The 22,228-nt window shown below is 42.3% G+C and overlaps 1 protein-coding gene across 1 annotated transcript; it reads left to right on the plus strand.

The window, feature by feature from the left end:
- Positions 1-449: 449 nt before the first annotated feature.
- LOC140185461 (transmembrane protein 107-like) lies at positions 450-16,064 on the plus strand. Its single transcript, XM_072238798.1, has 4 exons — positions 450-536; positions 11,092-11,161; positions 11,902-11,998; positions 15,995-16,064. Exons 1-4 carry the CDS (start codon positions 450-452, stop codon positions 16,062-16,064), a joined length of 324 nt encoding a protein of 107 aa, XP_072094899.1.
- Positions 16,065-22,228: the final 6,164 nt, after the last annotated feature.

A 22,228-nucleotide genomic window follows, 5' to 3' on the forward strand; every position in this document is an offset into this window, starting at 1 on the left:
GGACTTTCGCTGGGGATTAGTTGCAGGGAATTAATTGATAGCCGGATAAGTTTTGCTGGCATTTTCCTCGGCTGAGACGGCCGATTTCTCACAATCACAGAATTGTGGATAAGGCGGGGACATCTTCCAGGATAAAGGGAATTCTGGACCGAATAGGGGACTGTTCCTGGGCTGAAGAGAAAGGAAGCGGAGATAATGAACAGAATTGTTCCCAGGATCAAACGAGTTGGGGATAAGCCTGGAGTTGAGGCGTTTGCAGGAATCTGGGGATCAGTGCACCCAATGGTTGTATCAATATTTTATGTTTTCATTTTATTTCTCTCCAAAGTTAGCTGTAGAGCAATGCTGGTTTCAATCTTGGGGTAGACATGAGAGAATATTTGTCTTGCGTTTCAAAGATTCCTCTTTATTTCTGCAGGTACATCTTGAGTGCAGAGCAGGAACTGGAGATGTTGATGCCCAGCAGCCTTACACCATCACGATTTCTGACCCTCGTGGCTCATTTTGTCATTGTAGTTAATATCTTCTGGTCCAGGGTAAGTACAGAGGAAAGACACAGGAAAAACATGAGGGACAGTTCTTGGCCAAGATCAGGTTCAGCCTTCACTAAAGCTCAATATTTGGTGGGGGCAACATCTCAAAACGGAGGGGGTAGAGCAGAAATTTACACTTGTATGGAGCTATTGTTGAGAGACTAAGTTACAGAGAGGGGTTAAGCATATTAGCACTATTTTCACTGGCGTATGGGGGAATGAAGGGTGGCCTTATAGAGGTGTATAAAATCGTGAGGGGCATGGGATGACTGCACAGCCTTTCCAGAGTTGGGGATTCAAGAACTTGAGGGAATAAGTTTAAGGTGAGAGGGGAAAGAGTTAATAGGAATCTTGGGGGTAAATTATTCCACCAAGAGGGTGATCATTATATGGAATGAACTGCTCATGGAAGTGGTTGAGACAGGTACATTAAATCATTTGAAAGGTACTTGGATAAGTACATGAATAGAAAGGTTTCAAAGATTAAATGTATTATCAATGTATGTATGCGTGTGTGTATGTATGTATATATATATGTATATATATATGTATGTGTATGTATATATATATATATGTATGTATATACACACACACACATCCGTTAGTCTCATGAGACCATGGATTTGCGCCTTGGAAGGTTTCCAGGGCACAGGCCTGGGCAAGGTTGTATGGAAGATCAGCAGTTGCCCATGCTGCAAGTCTCCCCTCTCCACGACACCAATGTTGTCCAAGGGAAGGGCATTAGGACCCATACATCCTGGCACCGGTGTCATTGCAGAGCAATGTGTGGTTAAGTGCCTTGCTCAAGGACACAACACGTTCCCTCGGCTGGGGCTCAAACTAGCGACCTTCAAATCACTAAATGAATGCTTAACCACGTGGCCACGCACCAACTTCAATATTTGTGTGTGTGTGTGTGTGTATATATATATATAGTCACCGTATACAATCCTGAGATTCATTTTCTTGTGGACATACTCAATAAATCTAATAACCATAATAGAATCAATGAAAGACCACACCAAATAGGACAGACAAACAACCAATGTGCAAAAGACAACAAATTGTGCAAATACAAAAGAAAAAATAATAATAAATGAGCAATAAAGGTTGAGAATATGAGATGAAGAGACCTTGAAAGGGAGTCCAGTTAAAACCCAACTACTTTCATATAACTATAGCCCACCAAGAGCAATTGAAAGTAGATATCCCTGGGCATGGCAAACAGAGTCTGTCAAATATTCAGGCATCATTATGCCAAAAGATTTGGCAAAATTATCAGAATGCAATTATCAGCCAAATATAAAAAAAATTAAGGAAGATAAAACAAGATGGAACCTAATTTCTTTTCTTGGTCTCAGTTCAAGGATTGAATCTATTAAAATGCATATATTGCCCAGACTACTATATCTCTTTCAGACCGTACCAATAGAGATTTAACCAAAATCAATTCAATGAATGGAGCAAGATGCTATGAAGATATATATGGCAAGGTAAAAGGCCCAGAGTTGGTCCCAAAACTTTGCAATTAGCCAAGGAAAAGGGGGAATGGGGCCTACCTTCTCTTAGAGATTACAATTTTGCAGCACTGTTGAGAGCTGTGATATGCTGGTGCAACCCATCATATGACGCTCAATGGAGAACTTTGAGGAGAGGATACTTTCCATCCCCATACAGGCAATTTTGGCTGATAACAACTGACGAAGTTACATAAATACTATTGATAACCTGTGGGTAAAATGGACTCTTAAAATATAGAAAACTATTATAAAAGAATATAAACTAGAGAGAGACATTGCAATTCTTAAATGGTGTGCACATGACTCGGATTTTACGCCAAATAAACTGGATGCTAGACTTAAGGACTGGACAGCTAAAGGAATAACAGCAAGCTTTGTAAGCAGCCTGTGGTTCATCTTGGTAGAAGGTTTTGAGGGATATGGGCCGAACACTGTCAAATAGAATTGGGTTAGATTGAAATCTTGCTCAGCATGGACCAATTGGGCTGAAGGGCCTGTTTTCACGTTGCATAACTATGACCCTGTTATCGTGGATGACCATCCTAAAGTATTTTACAAAATTTTATTCAGATCAAAGTGGACATCTACAGAATTATTAAGCGTGAGATCCAAACATTTCCATTAGTGAAAGGGGAAATGCTGAAACCACAGCTAGAGGGATGTAGTAAAGCTGGAGGATGTTGCTCAGGTGGAAAGAGATGAGGCCATGAAGTTATGTTTTTCCGACAAAGAATTTCAGATTTAATTTCATGGTACTTCTCACGGAGAGCAAAGACTGGGATGACAAGAGCAAGACTTGATGCAAGGTGTGCCACAGGCAGCTCTGTTATGGAGATTATGCTGGAAGCTGTGAAGCTAGACGGAGCATGTGATGGGATTAAATTAACGTAACAAAGTGATAGATGAAAATTTCGGTATTGGATGCACAGAGATGGACAAAAGGCACAGAACAGCATCAGCATGTCGCAGAGTCATACGGAATGTGATCCGTAGCATTATGCAAATAATGGCTGTGGATAATGCCGTGACTATACTTCAGATGTAGTTCAGTGACTTTGGGGCATACTGAGTTTGTGCACTATCGGTTGCCAGGTCTTGAGGGACTGAGTTATAGGGAGAGGTTGGATAGGCTGGTCTTTCCTCCTTTGGGGGAGTCTGAGAGGTAATCTCATAGAGGTATATAAAAGAGCCAGGTGGCATGGTAGTGTAGCAGGTAGCTCAATGGTTTACAGTAGCAGCAATAACTGATCGGGGTTCAATTCCTGCAGCTGTCTGTAAGGAGTTTGTACCTTCTCCCCGTGACTGCGTGGGCTTCCTTCATTCCAGATTCCAACCACATCCTCTGTTTAAAAGCAAGACTTTGCTCCTTTCACCCTTAGTTCTTTAGTTCTTTTCCCTTTGTTTTAACCTGTGACCTCTATTGTCCCTTCCAAAAAAGGCATCAGCTTCCCTTTATCCACTCTGTAGGCACACATTGTTTTGCATATTTCCGTCAAATTTCTTTTTCAGAGTAGGTAGTCCCACTTCACATCCTTCCTATAATGCGGCAACCTGTCAACTTTTGATTCCGATTGGCTTGGGTCAGATCCGCTCTCACCCTTTAGCTTTTCTCTGGTTAATTATTTGTACTTAGTGTGGCTCCTTCTCTTTTGTAGCTGACTTAAAACTAGTGATCACTGTGTCCTTAGTGTTTACCTTCTAAAACTTGGTGCCCTTGACCTACCTCATTCCCCAGTATCTGATCAAGCAAAACCTGTTTTCTTATTTGACCAGTAATAGATTTCTAGAAAATTATCCAGGACAGATTTAGCCCCTCAAGTCTATGCTAGCTCACAGCAGTCTCATTCCCTCACTGATTTCCCCTGTGACCTTTTCTTCCTACATTCCTATCAATTGCCTTCAGATCCTCCAGTTTCTTGCCTCCAGCCAAACACATTTTCTTTGAATTTTTTTTGTTTTTGTCTGTGTCTTCCATCTTCTATAAAAATAAAATAGAAGAAATATAACATAGCAAAGATGAGCAGGAAGCCAGAGGATTGGGAAACTTTTAAAAAGCAACAGAGGATAACTAAAAAGGCAATACGGGGAGAAAAGATGAGATACGAAGGCAAGCTAGCCAAGAATATAAAGGAGGATAGTAAAAGCTTCTTTAGGTATGTGAAGAGGAAAAAAATAGTTAAGACCAAAGTTGGGCCCTTGAAGACAGAAACAGGTGAATTTATTATGGGGAACAAGGAAATGGCAGACGAGTTGAGCAGGTACTTTGGATCTGTCTTCACTAGGGAAGACACAAACAATCTCCCAGATGTAGTAGTGGCCAGAGGACCTAGGGTAACGGAGGAACTGAAGGAGATTCACATTAGGCAGAAAATGGTGTTAGGTAGACTGATGGGACTGAAGGCTGATAAATCCCCAGGGCCTGATGGTCTGCACCCCAGGGTACTTAAGGAGGTGGCTCTAGAAATCGTGGACACATTGGTAATTATTTTCCAATGTTCTATAGATTCAGGATCAGTTCCTGAGGACTGGAGGGTAGCTAATGTTATCCCACTTTTTAAGAAAGGAGGGAGAGAGAAAACAGGGAATTATAGACCAGTTAGCCTGACATCAGTGGTGGGGAAGATGCTGGAGTCAATTATAAAGGATGAAATAGCGGCACATTTGGATAGCAGTAACAGGATCGGTCCGAGTCAGCATGGATTTAGATTAGATAGATTATGAGGACACGCAGTCCTCTTTTATTGATATTTAGTAATGCATGCATTAAGAAATGATACAATATTCCTCCGGTGTGATATCACAAAAACACAGGACAGACCAAGACCGAAAAACTAACAAAAACCACATAATTATAACATATAGTTACAACAGTGCAACAATAACCATATAACAATTACAGCACGGAAACAGGTCATCTCGGCCTTCTAGTCCGTGCCGAACTCTTACCCTCACCTAGTACCATAACTTGATGAAGAACAGGCCGTGAGCACAGTAAAAAAGTTCAAAGTCTCTCGAAAGTCCCACATCTCACGCAGTCGGGAGAAGGAAGAAAACTCTCCCTGCCATACCCGGCCACAGTCCGACTCTGAGTCGTCCGAAAACCTCGAGCTCCGATCAGCCCTCTGACACCAAGTACCGAGCACCATCTCTGCCGAACGCTTCGACCCCAGCCTCGGTTGCCAGCAGCGGTATTTATTTAAATTGAGAATTCTCAAGTTTTTCTCTGAGAAGCAGATTGCACCCTACCTACATTCTGCAATCTTCATCGCCTCTCTGCAGCCATTATGTGTTGCTGCTAAGTGAAACATTAAAGGCTCATTGCTGAGTAACAAACTGCAGTTAGATGAATAAAACCAGGATGCATCTGTCAGGAACTGTACTGGCTCAGCTTTTTCCACTTCAGTTGGGTGCAACTGGAACGAGAGGTCAGAGGTTGAGGGTGAACAGTGAAATATGTAAGGGGTACCTGAGTGGGACTTCTTCACTCAGAAGGTAGTGAGAGTGGTATATGTTTGTAGATTATGGACCAGAAAGCATCAAGTGCATTGGGAGGTGGGTGGAATGGACTAAGTGAGTTCAAAAGGGACTCCTTCTGACAGTACGTTTAATGTAGACCACTTGGAATACTTGGAGGATTACTAGAGAAAGGACAAGGTGGGAAGAATGTAGGGTGGTCTGCATTTGTTCAATGGAAAGGCGATACAGGTGTCCCCCGCTTTTCAAACGTTCGCTTTACGACTTTACGAAACCTCACTGTTATGAAAGACCTACATTAGTTACCTGTTTTCGCTAACAGAAGGTGTTTTCACTGTTACGAGAAAAGGCAGCGCACGAAAAAGCTGCGTGCCCCGAGCAGCCAAGCTCCTCCCCCAGAACTGCATTCTAGCCGGCATTGCTTGAACACGTGCCTGTGAGCAGCCGTTAGCAAAATGAGTCCTAAGGTATCGGAAAAGCCTAAAAGAACTCGTAAGGGTGTTACACTTAGCGTAAAACTAGACATAATTAAGCGTTTCAATCGTGGTGAACGAAGTAAGGACAAAGTGGGTTTTGCTTGTGGAAGTTGACGAAGATGATGTTGAAGAGGTTTTGGCATCCCATGACCAAGAACTGATAGATGGAAGAGCTGATGCAATTGGACGAGGAAAGGATAACAATCGAAAACGAATGCAGTCGCGAATGGACCGAAAGTGAAGTCGTCCAGGAACTGAACGTGAAGCAACTGCATGAGATTTTCGCTGCAATGATAAAGTACAATTTTAATTTTGAAAGGGTACGTCGGTTTAGGGCATATTTGCAAGATGGTTTGAGTGCTTACAAAGAACTGTATGATAGAAAAATGCGCAAGGCTAAGCAGTCAAGCATACTGTCGTTTCTCAAGCCTTCCACATCAGCCATAGCAGACAACAAACCTCGACCTTCGACATCGAGGCAGGGAATCAGCAATCACCTCTGATCTAGGCCGACATTTACGTGCCAGGCGGCACCTAATTAATTAGCTTGTTTATTTCGGCTTTTTTCTTAAAGATGTGCTGGGTGCGTCCCGGCCACCGCTGGACTGCTGCATTCTCCGCGGATCGGTATCGGTTCGCTGCCCGGCGGTTGGGGGCCACTGCACCACCCCAGCCTCTGACGACTCAGCATAACACACCATCATAAGTGTGCTCGGCGCTGTCTTCCCAATTCCGGTAAGTGATACTACACTGTACATACATTATTCTACTTTATATAGGCTGTGTATTTTTATGTGTTATTTGGTATGATTTCGCAGCTTCATAGCTTAAAGGTTACTGGAGAGAGTGTTTCTGCCGAGCACGCTTGCGTAAGATTTTCACTACGGAGAACAGTGCGGTATTTCTACTTTATATAGGCTGTGTATTTATCATATCATTTGTGCTTTTACTATATTACTGTTATTTTAGGTTTTATGTGTTGGTAGGTTATTTTTGGGTCTGCGAACGCTCACAAATTTTTCCCATATAAATAAATGGTAATTGCTTCTTCGCTTTATGACATTCCAGCTTACAAACCGTTTCATCGGAACGCTCTACCTTCAGATGGCGGGAGAAACCTGTACATAGAAACAGTTAGATGAATCCCGGAAGAAAAGAGAGAATGAATAAAACCTAGAGACGGAAAAGATACAAAAAGGATAGGCACAGATAATAAACACAAAATACTCTGCAGATGCTAGGGTCAAAGCAACACTCACAACACACTGGAGGAACTCAGCAGGTCGGGCAGCGTCCTTGGAATTGATCAGTCAACGTTTTGGGCCAGAACCCTTCGTCAGGACTGAAGAGGGAAGGGGCAGAGGCCCTATAAAGAAGGTGGGGGGAGGGTGGGATGGAGAAGGCTGGTAGGTTCCAGGTGAAAAACCAGTAAGGGGAAAGATAAAGGGGTGGGGGAGGGGAAGCAGGGAGGTGATAGGCTGGAAAGGTGAAGAAGGAATAGGGGAAAACACAATGGGTAGTAGAAGGAGGTGGAACCATGAGGGAGGTGATAGGCAGCTGGGGGAGAGGGCAGAGTGAAATATGGACAGAGGAAGGGAGGGGGAGGGAATTACCGGAAGTTGGAGAATTCTATGTTCATACTAAGGGGCTGGAGGCTACCAAGACGGTATATGAGGTGTTGCTCCTCCAACCTGAGTTTAGCCTCATCATGGCAGTACAGAAGACCATGTATGGACATATCCGAATGGGAATGGGAAGCAGAGTTGAAATGGGTGGCAACCGGGAGAACCTGTCTGTTGTGGTGGATGGAGCGGAGGTGCTCGACGAGCAAAGATAACGTAGTGGAGGCAAAGATAATGGTGTCTGCTTTAAAAGGCGGAAAACAAACAACTTAAGTAAACAGTACCAGGATCTGAAGACAAATTAGATGTGCTGGGAGCAGGGTGTTGAGTTTCAGAAGTCTCAATTCCCATAGTGAAAAAGTGAGGTGGTGTTTGTGGGCACATAAACTGTTCATAAATCTGATGGCAGTGGGGAAGATGTTCTTAAATTGCTAAGTGTGGGTCGTCAGGCTTTTGTAATTCCTCCCCGATGGTAGTAACAAGAAGAGGCACCACCTCTTGATGTCCTCAGTAATGAGGACAGTTGTGCCCATGAAGGAGGTGCTTCTGTAGCCTCTTTAGATCCTACACATTGGAGGCTGCAGACCAGACTGTTATGCAGTAATCAAAATGCTCCCCACAGTAACATGAATATCGCAAAATGGTTCAAAAATCTTTCATTGCCGAGCACTTTAAAAATTCCACTCCCTCCAAGACTTTCACACTAAGGCAATCCCAGTTAATAGGGGAAAGTTGTAATCCCCTGCTACAATAACCCTATTGCCCTTGCACCTTTCCAAGATTTGTCTACATATCTGCTCATCTAGCTCCTGCGGACTGTCAGATCTGTAATCTATCTCTAGCAAAGTGATCCCCCCCCCCACTACCCCTTTGGTAGAGCTTAGGATCATGGCCTTACTTGAGGGGCCTTCTTGAATAGCCAGCCTCCCTCTTTACTGTAGTAATGAATCCTAAATATTGAATTGCTACCTCCTTTTTCCTTGCCATCCTTTTCCCATACCTATTGTATGGAAGATTCTGTACCCAAGCATATTGACTTGCCAGTTCTACCCTGTTAACCATGTCTCTGTGATCAGAGCAATATCATATTCTCATGTGCTAATAAACAATCTAAATTCATCCATTTTACTCATCAAACCCTTTTAGTTTAGTCATGTATTTTGTCCCCAAGGCTTATTACACCCATGCCTGCTCTAATTATGGGATTGACTTAGTTTTCCTTCTATATTGAGTTTAGCTGTCCCCTAACAGCGAAACTACTATGTTCCATTCCCTTGCCAAATTAGTCTGGACTTTCCAACAACACCGGCCAATCCAACTCCCCTCCACCACCACAAAGATGCTGGATCAGTTTTGGTTTAGATGTAGCCCATGCAACTTGTACAAGTCCCATCTTTCCCAGAAACTGTCCCATTATCCAAAAATCGAAACACACCTGTCACACTGTCACACTCTCCTCTCAACGACACATTGAACTGGGCTATCCTTGTACTGTTCCCCTCCAAGTTAAGGATGCCTGCCATTAAGTACAGTCCATATGTACAAAAGAAGGTTTGAGAGAGCAGTGACTTGGATTTGGCAGCTGCTACAGGTGTATTCTGCTGTGTGGGGAAATTGATTCACGGCAATGGCTGTCTCAGAGTGAAAGCTTCTAATATCAGGCATGCATTTCAGGTGAGGGGTGAGTTCAGGGATGTGCAGGGCAAGTTTTTTTACACAGAGTGGTGGATGTCTGGAAGGTGCTGCATGGCGAGATAGTGAAGGCATGTACAGTAGAAGTATTTAAAAGGCACTTGAATGTGTGGCCAATGGAGGAATATGGACATTCGCAAGCAGAAGCAATTAGTTTTGTAAGTATTTAATTGCTAGTTTAATTAGTTCAACACAACATGGTGGGCCGAAGGACCTGCTTTTGTGCTGTACTGTTCTGTGTGAGTGGTTGAATTAAATGCTCTGGTTTAACCACGCGTTGCCCAAGTTTTTGTCATCCACATTTCCAACTTGTGAACTGATAACGAATGGTTCTCAGGAGCAGGAAGACCCTGTTGTAATCTGGAAGTAATCCACAGATTGTGGCCACGGAGGTGCTGCTCATTAATCTGCAACCTAGCTCCCTAAATTCATAATGCAGGGCCCAATCCTTCTTTTTACCTTTGTGATTTGTACCAACGTGACCCTCCTCTGTTAGAATGCTCTGCAACTGTCTGTGACGTTCATCACCCTAGTACCAGGAAAGCAACGCATTGTCCTGGATTCACCTTTGCAGCCATAAAATCTGTCATTCCTTCACTACTGAGTCTCCCATCAGTCACCCTTGGACTTCTGCTCCTCTCCCCTTGTACAGGTGAGTTCCCTGTGGTGCTGCAGACTTGCTGGACTCATTATGCAGTACAGTACAGGAGGCTACTACTCTGCCCAGCGTTGTTGTGCTAGCATTTTTGGTAAACTGTTCAAATGGATCAATTCCCCAGCATTTGTACTTTCTTAATTTTTGGGAAATTATTGATACTATTCTTCTTGATTATCAAGTTTTCTCCAACTGATGAAAGGTTGATGTTTAGGGTACAGGTAACGTGCTACAAGGATGCTCTTCTGGCGGCAGTTGTTGGTTGGGAGTTAGGGTGATGAGAGGGAATGGGTCCACCACAGGGGCAGGTGGTCACCAGAATGGCAGATTTAGATATCTATCAATGTATGCATATCTAAGGCCTTTGGAGACCAGGTTTTACAAGGGAAATGGGATTATGTGTAAATGGTTTCTTCTTCTATGTTACTGCGTATGTTAATCAAAATGGCTTCTTTGTTATGTTAATCTGTTATGTTACTGCGTATGTTAATCAAAATGGCTTCTTTGTTATGTTAATCTGTTATGCCACTGCATATGTTAATCAAAATGGCTTCTGTTATGTTACTGCATATGTTAATCAAAATGGTTTCTTTGTTATGTTAATCTGTTATGTCACTGCGTGTTAATCAAAATGGCTTCTTTGTTATGTTAATCTGTTATGTCACTGCGTATGTTAATCAAAATGGCTTCTTTGTTATGTTAATCTGTTATGTCACTGCGTATGTTAATCAAGGCTTCTTTGTTATGTTAATCTGTTATGTTACTGCATATGTTAATCAAAATGGCTTCTTTGTTATGTTAATCTGTTATGTTACTGCATATGTTAATCAAAATGGCTTCTTTGTTATGTTAATCTGTTATGTTACTGCGTATGTTAATCAAAATGGCTTCTTTGTTATGTTAATCTGTTATGTCACTGCATATGTTAATCAAAATGGCTTTGTTATGTTAAATGCTGAGAAAGTCTCTAGCTAGCACTTTGCTTGGGTTATAACAGATAATAGATGTAAATGAACCAATGGGTGTCCATGTTATTCTTTCTTGGGGTGATATGGCTGGGAACCAGGGGGTTTTGGCGGGGAGAGGCCGTGAGGACGACGGACCTGCGGAAATGCTCAGTTTGATCACTCCGGGTGGTCCCCGAGGAGGTCCCCGAGCTCCAATGTGTTCACCAAGGAATTGAACTTTGGTCAGTCTGGCACCTTTTCCATTCCTTTTTTGTATCGAACTTCAATTAATCTCATAGAATTAGTAATATCTATAAAGTGTAATTGGTAAAACGTACATTTTGTGCTGGCTGATGATTGATGTTTGAAGCTGAACCAGGTGGCAGTTGTACAGCAACCGACATCACTGGGAAACAAGGTGGGCGGCGGGCGGGGTTTCCCCGAGATAAATACGAGCCAATATAGCTGAGCATTACATATGTCTTGAGGTAGGAATGTTTCCCAGAAAGAATAAAGTATATTCAGAGTAACAGACACAAAATGCTAAGTTAACAAATTTCATATCACATGGTGGTGATTCTGATTCTGAGGAACTCAGCAGGTCAGGCAGCATCTATGGAGGGGAATAAAGAGATGATATTTCAGGCCAAAACCCTTCATCAGGACACATCATCTTCATCAAGAATCAGAAAAAAGAGTGTATTTTTAAAGCACTTTTTCAGCAGAAAATTGGGAGAATATTTGAAAGGGAAACAAAAATTGGGATGATAGGAGAGACGGGGGAATTGGTTTAATTGAATATTTGTACTAAAGTGCCAGCGCATTGATAATAAGTAGAATGGCTGCCTCCTATGTTGTACGTGTGAGTTGCACCTTAGCCATTTTACATTTGCATATGTGCTTGGATTTTGTGTCTGTTCCTGTAGTGTCTCAGAAGAACTGAATTTTTATTTTTGCCACTTTCCTATAAATGTTACCTCAGCTATTGGAGCCCATGGTAGTGCCTCGGCTGCTCTTCTCTTCTTCTTGTTTGAACAATGGCCATGCAATACCTACTGGTGGATATTCACTTTCTGCAGGTAGGTCATAGAGTCATAGAAAACTACAGCACAGAAACAGGTCCTTCTGCACATCAAGTCTGTGCTGAAACATTTAAACTACCTAGTCCCATCGACCTGCAGCTGGACCATAGCCCTCCATAACCTCCCATCCAGGAACCTATCTAAACTTCTCTTAAACATTGAAATCGAGTTCGCATGCACCAATTGAATTGGCAGCTCATTTCACACGCTTTCCCCCCTCTGAGTGAAGAAGTTTCCCCTCATGTTATCCTTAACCAATGACCTCTAGTTTAGTCTCACCCAACCTAAGGAGAAAAAACCTGACTGCAATAGTGGAAAAACAGATTGTTAAAACAGTCAAGAGGCAAAGGGATGTTTTACTAAGCTTGTGCATCATTAAATATGGGGAGGATGCTAACCATTAACAGTGTGGGTGTGTGTGTGTATATATGAATATTAGTGTGTTCAAGTGTGTGTGCATGCACGCATGTAAGTCTTTGCTAACTGTCCCACTGGTTCTGTGTTGCAATTCTTCCTTGACCTGTGCTGCAGCTGTTACAGCTCATTGCAGTGGTTCCATTTGTCTGTCGTACTTTGTCTTTGGGAGATGGGAGTGCTGGACCTACTGGTACATCTTTGGATTCTGCAGGTACTTCTGCCCTTCAGAAATAGTTCAGAAAGGTACAGCACAGAACAGGCCCTTCGGCTCATCTAGTCTGTGCTGAACCATTTAAACTGCCTAGTCCCATCGACCTGCACTTGGAGCATAGCTCTCCATACCCCTTCCATCCACGTAACTATCCAAACTTCTCTTAAACATTGAAATCAAGCTCGCATGCACCACTTTGCACTGGCAGCTCGTTCCACGCTCTCACGACCCTCTGAAGAGGTTTCTCCACATTTCACCTTTGAGCCTTAACCAATGACCTCTAGTTGTAGTCTCACCCAACCTCAGTAGAAAAGCCTGCTTGCATTTACCCTATCTATACCCTCATAATTTTGTAATCAAATCTCCCCCAAATCTTCTACGTTCCAAGGAATAAAGTCCTAATCCTGAGTTATCTTTCCTTATAACTCGGGTCCTCCAGTCCCAGCAACATTCTTGTAAATTTTCTTTGTAGTCTTTCAACCTTACATCTTTCCTGTAGGTAGGTGACTAAAACTGCATGTAGTGCTCCAAATTAGGCCTCACCAATGTCTTGTACAACTTTAACATAACATCCCATCTCCTGTATGCAGTACTTAGATTTATGAAGGCCAGTGTTCCAGAAGTTTTCCTTACGAGCCTATCTACCTGTGATGCCACTTTCAATTAGTTATGGATCTGTATTCCCTGATCATTTTGTTCTACTTCACTCCTCAGTACCCTACCGTTCTCTCACTGTGTAAGATTTACCCTGGCTGATCCTAGTGAAGTGCAACACCTCGCACTTGTCTGTATTAAATTCCATCTGCCATTGTTCCAGCTGAGACAGATCCCCCTGCAAGTCATGACGGCCTTCCTCACTGTCCACTACACCCCAAGTCTTGGTGTCATCCGCAAATTTGCTGATCCAGTTAACCATATTATCATCCAGATCATTGATATAGATGACAAACAACAACGGACCCACTAATCACAGACCTCCAGTCAGAGAGGCAACTATCTACTACCGGTCTCTGGCTTCTCCCACAAAGCCAATGTTTAATCGGATTTACTACCTCATCTTGAATGCCAAGCAACTGAAACTTCTTGTCCAGTCTCCCATAAAGGACAATGTCAAAGGCCTTGCTGAAGTCCTGGACATCCACTGCCTTGCCTTCATCAACTTTCCTGGTAACATTCTCCAAAAACCATGCTGACTATCCCTAATCAGCCCCTGTCTATCCAGATACTCATCTATCTGGTCCCTTAGAATACCTTCCAATAACAGTCCCACTACTGATGTCAGGCTCACCAGCCTGTAAATTCCTGGTGTATTCTTAGAGCCTTTCTTAAACAGCGGAGCCACATTAGTCATCCTCCAATCCTCCGGTACTTCAAATTGTCGCTAAGGATGATTTAAATATCTCTGCTTGGGCCCTTGCAATTTCTGCACTTTCCCCCTACAGGGTCCAAGGGAACACCTTGTTGGGCCCTGGGGAGTTATCCACCCTAATTTGCCTCAAGACAGCGAATACCTCCTCTTCTATAATCTGTATAGGGTCCATAACCTCACTGCTGCTTTTTCTCACTTCTATGGACTCCGGGTCCATTTCGTGAGTAAATACAGATGCAAAAAAAAATGGATTTAAGATCTCCCCTATCCCTTTTGGTTCCATGCATAGATTACCATTCTGATCTTCCAGAGGACCAATATTGTCCCTTGCAACCCTTTTGCTCTTAACATATCTGTAGAATCCCTTGGGATTCTCCTTCACCTTGTCTGCTAGGGCAATCTCATACCTTCTTATAGCACCTTGTTTTTTTTTTCTTGGGGTAGCACAGTAGTGTAGTGCTTAGCACAACGTTTTACAGTACAGGTGACCCGGGATCAGTTCCTGACATTGCCTGTAAGGAGTTTTTACGTTCTCTCCATGACTGCGTGGGTTTCCTCTGGGTGTTCTGGTTTCCTCCCACAGTCCAAAGGTGTATGGGTTGGTAGTTTAATAGGTTGATCATTGTTAATTGTCCTGTAATTGGGCTAGCGTTAAATTTGTAGGTTGCTGGGTGACATGACTTGAAGTGCCAGAAGGGCCTACTCCACTCTGCATCTCAATAAATAAATCAATAATCCGGGTCCTCACTATCTCTTAAAAACCAAGGTTCCTTAAACCTGTTACCTTTACATTTTATTATGACGAGCACATCAAGCTTTGTACTCTCAAAATTTCACTTTTGAAGGCCTCCCACTTACGAAGTACACCGTTGCCATAGAATAGCCAGTCTCAATCCACACTTGCCAGATCCTTTCTGATACCATCAAAACTGGCCTTTCTCCAATTTAGAATTCCAGCCTGTGGACCAGAACTATCTTTTTCTACATTTACTTTGAAATTAATGGCATTATGATCACTAGATGCAAAATTTTCCCCTGCACAAACTTCTGTCATCCGCCCTCCCTCATGCCTTAATAGGAGATCAAGTATCACACACTCTCTGGGTGGGACTTCTACCTACTTATTAGGAAACTTTCCTGAACACAGTTAACAAACTGTCCCATCTCGTCCTTCTACAGTATGGTAATCCCAGTTAGCATGTCGAATGTTATAATCATCTACAATAACAACCTTATCATACTTGCAACAGTCTGTGATCAACTCTTGTTAGACTCTGTCTGGGTTGCCTCATTTAACTGGTTTGGACCAGTCAGAATGTAAAGACACAAATACACAAGGCTGGGGTAGGCAGAGCCATGGAACAATGTTGGTTTGTAACCCTGTACCATGACCAGTAAGAAGGTGACCCAGGTAGGTCAGGTGACCTTGAGCCAATGGGATGGAGATCCAATGGTTCAAATGATGAGGAACAGTATAAGAGTCAGGAGATCCAAATACACAGGGGCGATAACTCTCCAGCAGCCAGAGACCAACCATGGCGGATAAGGAGGACCCCACAGACACGTGGAGATCGGGACCACGAGGAACACCTGACCAATGTACACTCCTTTCCCGGGTAATACCTTTTCTCTTCGTTGCCTGTTCATGGAGTGTCAGGGGTTCTAGTAGGGAGTGCACAGGTAGATCAGGTATGAACCCATGTGCTTTTTAGTTGAAGTAATAAAAGTTACTTGTCGATAAATACAGATTCTCTGTGCCTCACTGATCATTATTACAAGGGGTGAGATTCTTGTAACAGTTCTGTAATGGGGAAAAAGACAGGAAAATTCCACATACAAGCTGGATTCTTCCAGCAACTGTCACGTAACCCATGGTGTTATTATTGAACCATTTACAACGCTAACTATTTACTCTGCTAACTTTTTACGCATGCCCATTTTCAGCTGTGGAAACTTCTTATTCTGAAATTACATGGTCTGTCTGCTTATTTTTCAGCGTGTTCCCAGCATGTATTGAAATTGTCCTCGTGATCGCAGTATTTGGACTGAAGAAGAAGCCATTTTGATTATCCTGCACATCCTCCCTAAACAAACTGGAGGTTGACCCTGGAATGGCAGTAGAAAATCACTTTAAAATGCAGTGTGCATTTGACATTAGGGTATTAACAACATTTATAGAACTTCAGCATTTGACCAAATTATGTTACATGGATTTCTCTTATTCTATTATGGACCTTATCATCTCCAAGACAAAACATGTCATCCTCCATTATAGACTGTGTGCATCAATGTCTCCATGATAAAGTATGTGTTACTCTTTTTTTCTTTTCCAGAATGTACCGCTTGTATGTGGAATTTTCCTGTCTTTTTCCCCATTACAGAACTGTTACAAGAATCTCACCCCTTGTAATAATGATCAGTGAGGCACAGAGAATCTGTATTTATCGACAAGTAACTTTTATTATTTCAACTAAAAAGCACACGGGTTCATACCTGATCCACCTGTGCACTCCCTACTAGAACCCCTGACACTCCATGAACAGGCAACGAAGAGAAAAGGTATTACCCGGGAAAGGAGTGTACATTGGCCAGGTGTTCCTCGTGGTCCCGATCCCCAAGGTCCTCCTTATCCGCCATGGTTGGTCTCTGGCTGCTGGAGAGTTATTGCTCCTGTGTTTTTGGAGCTCCTGACTCTTATACTGTTCCTCATCATTTGAACCATTGGACCATCAGATCACCTGACCTACCTGGGTCACCTTCTTACTGGTCATGGTACAGGGCGACAAACCAACATTGTTCCATGGCTCTGCCTACCCCAGCCTTGTGTATTTGTGTCTTTACACTCTGACTGGTCCAAACCAGTTAAATGAGGCAACCCAGACAGAGTCTAACGAGATTACAGATTGCAGGTCTGGCATTTTACAGAACAAGTAGAGCAGTAGATGTAGTGTATATGGTTTTCAGCAAGGCATTCGATAAGGTACCCCATACACGGCTTATTGAGAAAGTAAGGAGGTATAGGATCCAAGGGGATCTTGCTTTGTGGATCCAGAACTGGCTTGCCCACAGAAGGCAAAGAGTGGTTGTAGACAGGTCATATTCTGCAAGGATGCTGGTGACCAGTGGTGTGCCTCAGGGACCCCTTTGTGATTTTTTATAAATGGTGTGGATGAAGAAATGGAGGGATGAGTTAGTGAATTTGCTGATGACACAAAGGTTGGGGGTGTTGTGGATAGTATGGAGGGCTGTCAGAGGTTACAGCGGGACATTGATAGGATGCAAAACTGGGCTGAGAAACGACAGATGGCGTTCAATCCAGATAAGTGTGAGGTGGTTCATTTTGGTAGGTCAAATATGATGGCAGAATATAGTATTAATGGTAAGACTTTTTTTCCCCTTTTTTTTAATTGAAGGAATGACACAATACAGAATATATAATGGGTTACATTTTCCTCCATTTTGTTTTTATATCATACCCCCAAACAAACCTCCTCCCACCCGCCCTCCCCCAACATATCATGGCAGCTAATATATTTACAACACAACAATTCACAAATACAAGTACGGACATTTCACAACCATACCCCCATACTACTTCAAGACAATGGCCCACACACATCTGCAACACGTCAGATGATCCAAAATACACTCATATTTACAATTCATCAACCACCCTGTGAGGTAAATTATAAGCGTGTTAAATGGGAGGCAACTTCCTAAGTGCAATCAAATGCCCTCAACTAGTAGGTAGTTCCTTAAGACTCCCAAAATATGATAAGAAAGGTCCCCATTTCGAATAGAACTTTTTCACAGACCCCCTCAAAGTGAATTTAATCTTTTCTAATTTCAGAAAAAACATTACATCTTCTAACCAAGCAGCAGCAGTTGGGGGAGTGGCAGATTTCCAAACCAGCAAAATTCTCCTACGGGCCAATAGTGTTGTAAATGCAATGATATCCGAATGGCTTGCATTTAAACCCAAAGCATCATCTGCCACACCAAATACAGCTATAGGCGGGCAAGGTCTCAGTGTCACCCCCAAAACCTCACTGATAATTTTAAAAACCAGTGCCTAATAGTCATCAAGCCGAGGGCATGACCAAAATGCATGTACTAAACCAGCCGGAGAGAAGGAACACCTGTCACAGCCAGCGTCTGTCCCAGGGTATATGTCTGCCAGTCTGGCTTTACTTAAATGTACCCTGTGTAAAACTTTAAATTGTATGAGCCCCAGTCTAGCACATGATGATGAGAAATGAACCCTATTCAATACTTTTACCCAATATTCCTCCGAGATCCATACCGAGGTCATCCTCCCACATACTCTTAGTTTTGTTTAGATCTTGAACTCCCAAAGACATCAGCTGACAGTATAGTTCAGAGATCAGCCCTTTATTGTTAAAGCTAAGAGTGAGTTTTTCCCAGAACATAGCAAGTGGTAGATCAGGAAAAGAGGGAAATTTTTCCTTGACAAAGTGGCGAATCTGCAGCTATTTAAAAAAATGATTATGCGGAAGGCCATACTTACCGCGCAGGTTATCAAAACTATCAAATATGTTATCAGTATACAAACCCTTAATGCGCATAAGAGCACTAAAACCTCATTGTCTGAAAGCTGAATCAAATGTGGAGGGAGGAAATAAATGGTTTTTATGAATGGGGCCCAAAACTGAAGCTGATATGAACTTATAGTGGCAGTGAAATTGATTAAAAATTTTGAGGTTGGAGAGCATAACCGGGTTAGGTGTGAATTGAGAGGATTTCAATGGTAAAGAAGAATACACCAAAGCTGGGAGAGACGAGGAGTGGCAAGACCGTGACTCAAGCAGGCACCAGATTTATATCTGGCCGATGCAGCCAAAAGAATACTTTTTGAATGTTCGATGCCCAGTAATAATGAATAAAGCTAGGAAGACCCATTCCACCTACGTCACGACCTCTTTGGAGAGTGTGCTTATTAACCCTTGGGACCTTATTTTCCCAAATAAAGGAAGTTATAGCTTGATCGACTGATTTAAAAAGTAACTTAGATAAGAAAACTGGCAAACACTGAAACAAATAAAGAAACCTAGGAAGTATAGTCATTTTCACTGATTGGATTCTCCCAGCAATAGTAAGGGGTAAACTGCGCCATCTCTCGAAATCAGCCTTCATTTGGCTAACCTGAGGCCTGTAGTTAGCTTCAAACAGAGATGTAAAAGAGCGAGTAATATGTATTCCTAGGTATACAAAACCATCTTGAGATAAAGGAAAAGGCAAAGATTCCTGGTGGATCTGTAGGGCCAAGTTATTAATGGGAAAGCATTTGCTTTTTTGAAAGTTCAGTTTATAGCCAGATAAGGCTCCAAATTGACCTAATAATGACACAATAGCAGGACTACTACCTCCAGGGTCGCTAACATAAAGTAAGAGGTCATCAGCATATAGGGAAACACGGTGTTCCATGTCCCCTTTTCTAACACCTTGAAATAATGTAACTGACTTAAGTGCAATAGAAAGAGGCTCAATTGCAATTGCAAAAAGAAGAGGGGACAATGGGCAGCCTTGGCGAGTGGCACGTGTTAATGGGAAATAGTCAGATCAAAAATAATTTGTCTGTATACATGCTAAAGGCGAGTGGTATAATAGCTTAACCCAAGCTACAAATACTCTGCCACATCTAAATTTCTCCAAAACACTGAACAAGTATACCCAATCCACTCTATCAAACGCCTTCTCCGCGTCCAAGGAGATAACAACCTCTGGACTTGGAGAATCACTGGGTGAATAAACCACATCAGCCAGTCGACGGATATTAAAAAAAGAACGGCGATTTTTAATAAACCTGTTTGATCGTCTGAAATTATCTTGGGAAGGGGACGTTCTAAGTGGCATGCAAGCACTTTAGCCAAAATGTTCACATCTACGTTCAAAAGTGAGATGGGGCGATATGATCCACATTGAGTCGGGTCCTTGTCCTCTTTAAGAAGTAGTGAAATAGCTGCCTGTGAAAGAGAAGGGGGTGAGGAGCCGTTCTCCAAAGATTCCTGAAACACTTCTAGAAGGACTGGTATGAGCTTATCCTTAAATTTCTTATAACATTCTATTGGATAACCATCAGGACCTGGGGACTTACCACTCTGCATAGCCATAATGGCATTATTAATCTCTTCCTGCCCAAGAGCCCGATCTAGGTTCTCCACCTCCTCTGGTTCAAGAGTTGGTATTTCCAAATTACCTAAAAAACGTTCCATATTTGTTTTATCTGAGGAGAACTCTGAGGCATACAGAGAGGAATAAAAAGTTGCAAAGATGTTATTAATCGCTTTTGGATTGCTTGTCAAGTTTTGGTGCGTGTCTCTTATCTGGGGAATAAGTCACGACGCAGCTTGACGTTTCAACTGATGAGCCATAAGCCGGCTCGCCTTGTCACCATATTCATGATAGAGGCCACGTGTCTTAAGAATTAATTGTTCTGATAGGTTTGTAGATAGAAGATTAAACTTTGCTTGCAAATCAACCCGGCTTTTATATAATTCCGCAGTGGGTGCCTCAGAGTATTTTCTATCCAGGTCCAAAATAGATTGCAATAACACTTGCATATGAAGTAAAAGATATTATTTGACCCCTCGAGTAAGCTTTTAAAGTTTCCCAAAGTAAAGAGTACGATACCGACTCAGTTTTGTTAGTCTCGAAGAATGTGCCAATGTTAGCCGATATATAACTACAAAATTTCTCATTAGAAAGCAAAAGGGGGTTAAGTCTCCACAGAGGCCGTTCTCTAACGTTTAAAGGAAAACATAGGTCCAGTTTCATGGGCGAGTGATCAGATATAACTATAGCAGTGTATTCAATTTGTTTAATCATTGGTATCAAGGAGCTATCTATCTAGCCTGGAATAGGAGTGGTGAACATGAGAAAAGAAAGAGAATTGCCTAACTGATGGATTCAAAAATCTCCAAGGATCCATATAACCATTTTGTTGCATAAACATTGAGAAGGCCTTTGTCATGCCAGAAAATGTTCTCCTAGGGCAAGACCTATCAAGCAGTGGGTCAATACCACAGTTCAAATCTCCGGAAAAGATTAGCTTATGTGTATTTAGGTTAGGAATTAATGACAAAACCTTATTTGCAAATTGGTCATTGTCCCAATTAGGGGCATAAACATTTACCAAAGTAACAGGTATCTGAAAGAGAGAGCCAGAGACTATAATAAAGCGACCATTAGGGTCACTGATTACATCAGATGGTGTGAACTGCATTCTTTTGGTGACTAATATTACCACCCCCCTGGACCTACTATTAAATCTGGAATGAAAAATCTGACTAATCCATGCTTTACGAAGTCTATTATGGTCCTCCACTCTTAAATGTGTCTCTTGTAGAAATAGTATATCTGCTTTTAATTGTTTCAGATGAGAGAAAACTTTAGCTCTTTTAACCGGACCATTGAGCCCCTTTACATCCCAAGAAATAAACCTCACAGGGTGGCCTCCATCAGCAGCACTCACGTTAACCATATCAAAAGACACACAGGGCCTACAATCCAAAACAGTGCGAGGGCATAAGTTGCACACAATAACGCACAATGAAAAGAAAGTCTGATCAATCGGTAACACACAAAAGAATAAACTGCCATGGTAATCCCCCAAAACACTCCCCCCCACCCCTTTACACAAACAACAAAAAAACCCAATTAACCCCCGAAACCTAGATCTACCTCCCCAATTGAGGATGATCGCAGACAGTACCCAACAAAAAACTTCCAGGGCATTCCCCAAACAGCCCAACTTTCAATCTAATCTAGGATGACTCCCCTCCTTAACATTTATCCTATCACTTATATTACCTTTAATATAGCATATAGGCTAAAGATGACACAGGTCAAGCTAAGCATTAAAAACAAAAAAAAAACACTAGGCAACTTAAACGCCCGAGATACAAATCCCAAATATTTACATTTTGCTGGTTGAAAGTTTTTGTTAATCAGTTTCAGCAGCATAGCAGTTCGACCCGATCGCGTTCCACAAATTAAACTGGAAAAAATGAACAAAGAAGTGGATTGTGAAAATTAACAGTTTGCCTCGGCATAAGGCCCCTTCAATGCTGCATGAATAACCTAAAAAAAAGCCATTGCTCTTCTCCTTCTTCTTCTCCCCAGCGCAAATGGTAAATCTCTTTGGCCGCCTCTGGTGTATGGAAATAATGCTTTTTACCTTCATGCATGACCCGGAGTTGGGCAGGATACA

Source organism: Mobula birostris, chromosome 20, assembly GCF_030028105.1.
Source record: "Mobula birostris isolate sMobBir1 chromosome 20, sMobBir1.hap1, whole genome shotgun sequence".
Lineage (NCBI taxonomy): Eukaryota > Metazoa > Chordata > Chondrichthyes > Myliobatiformes > Myliobatidae > Mobula > Mobula birostris.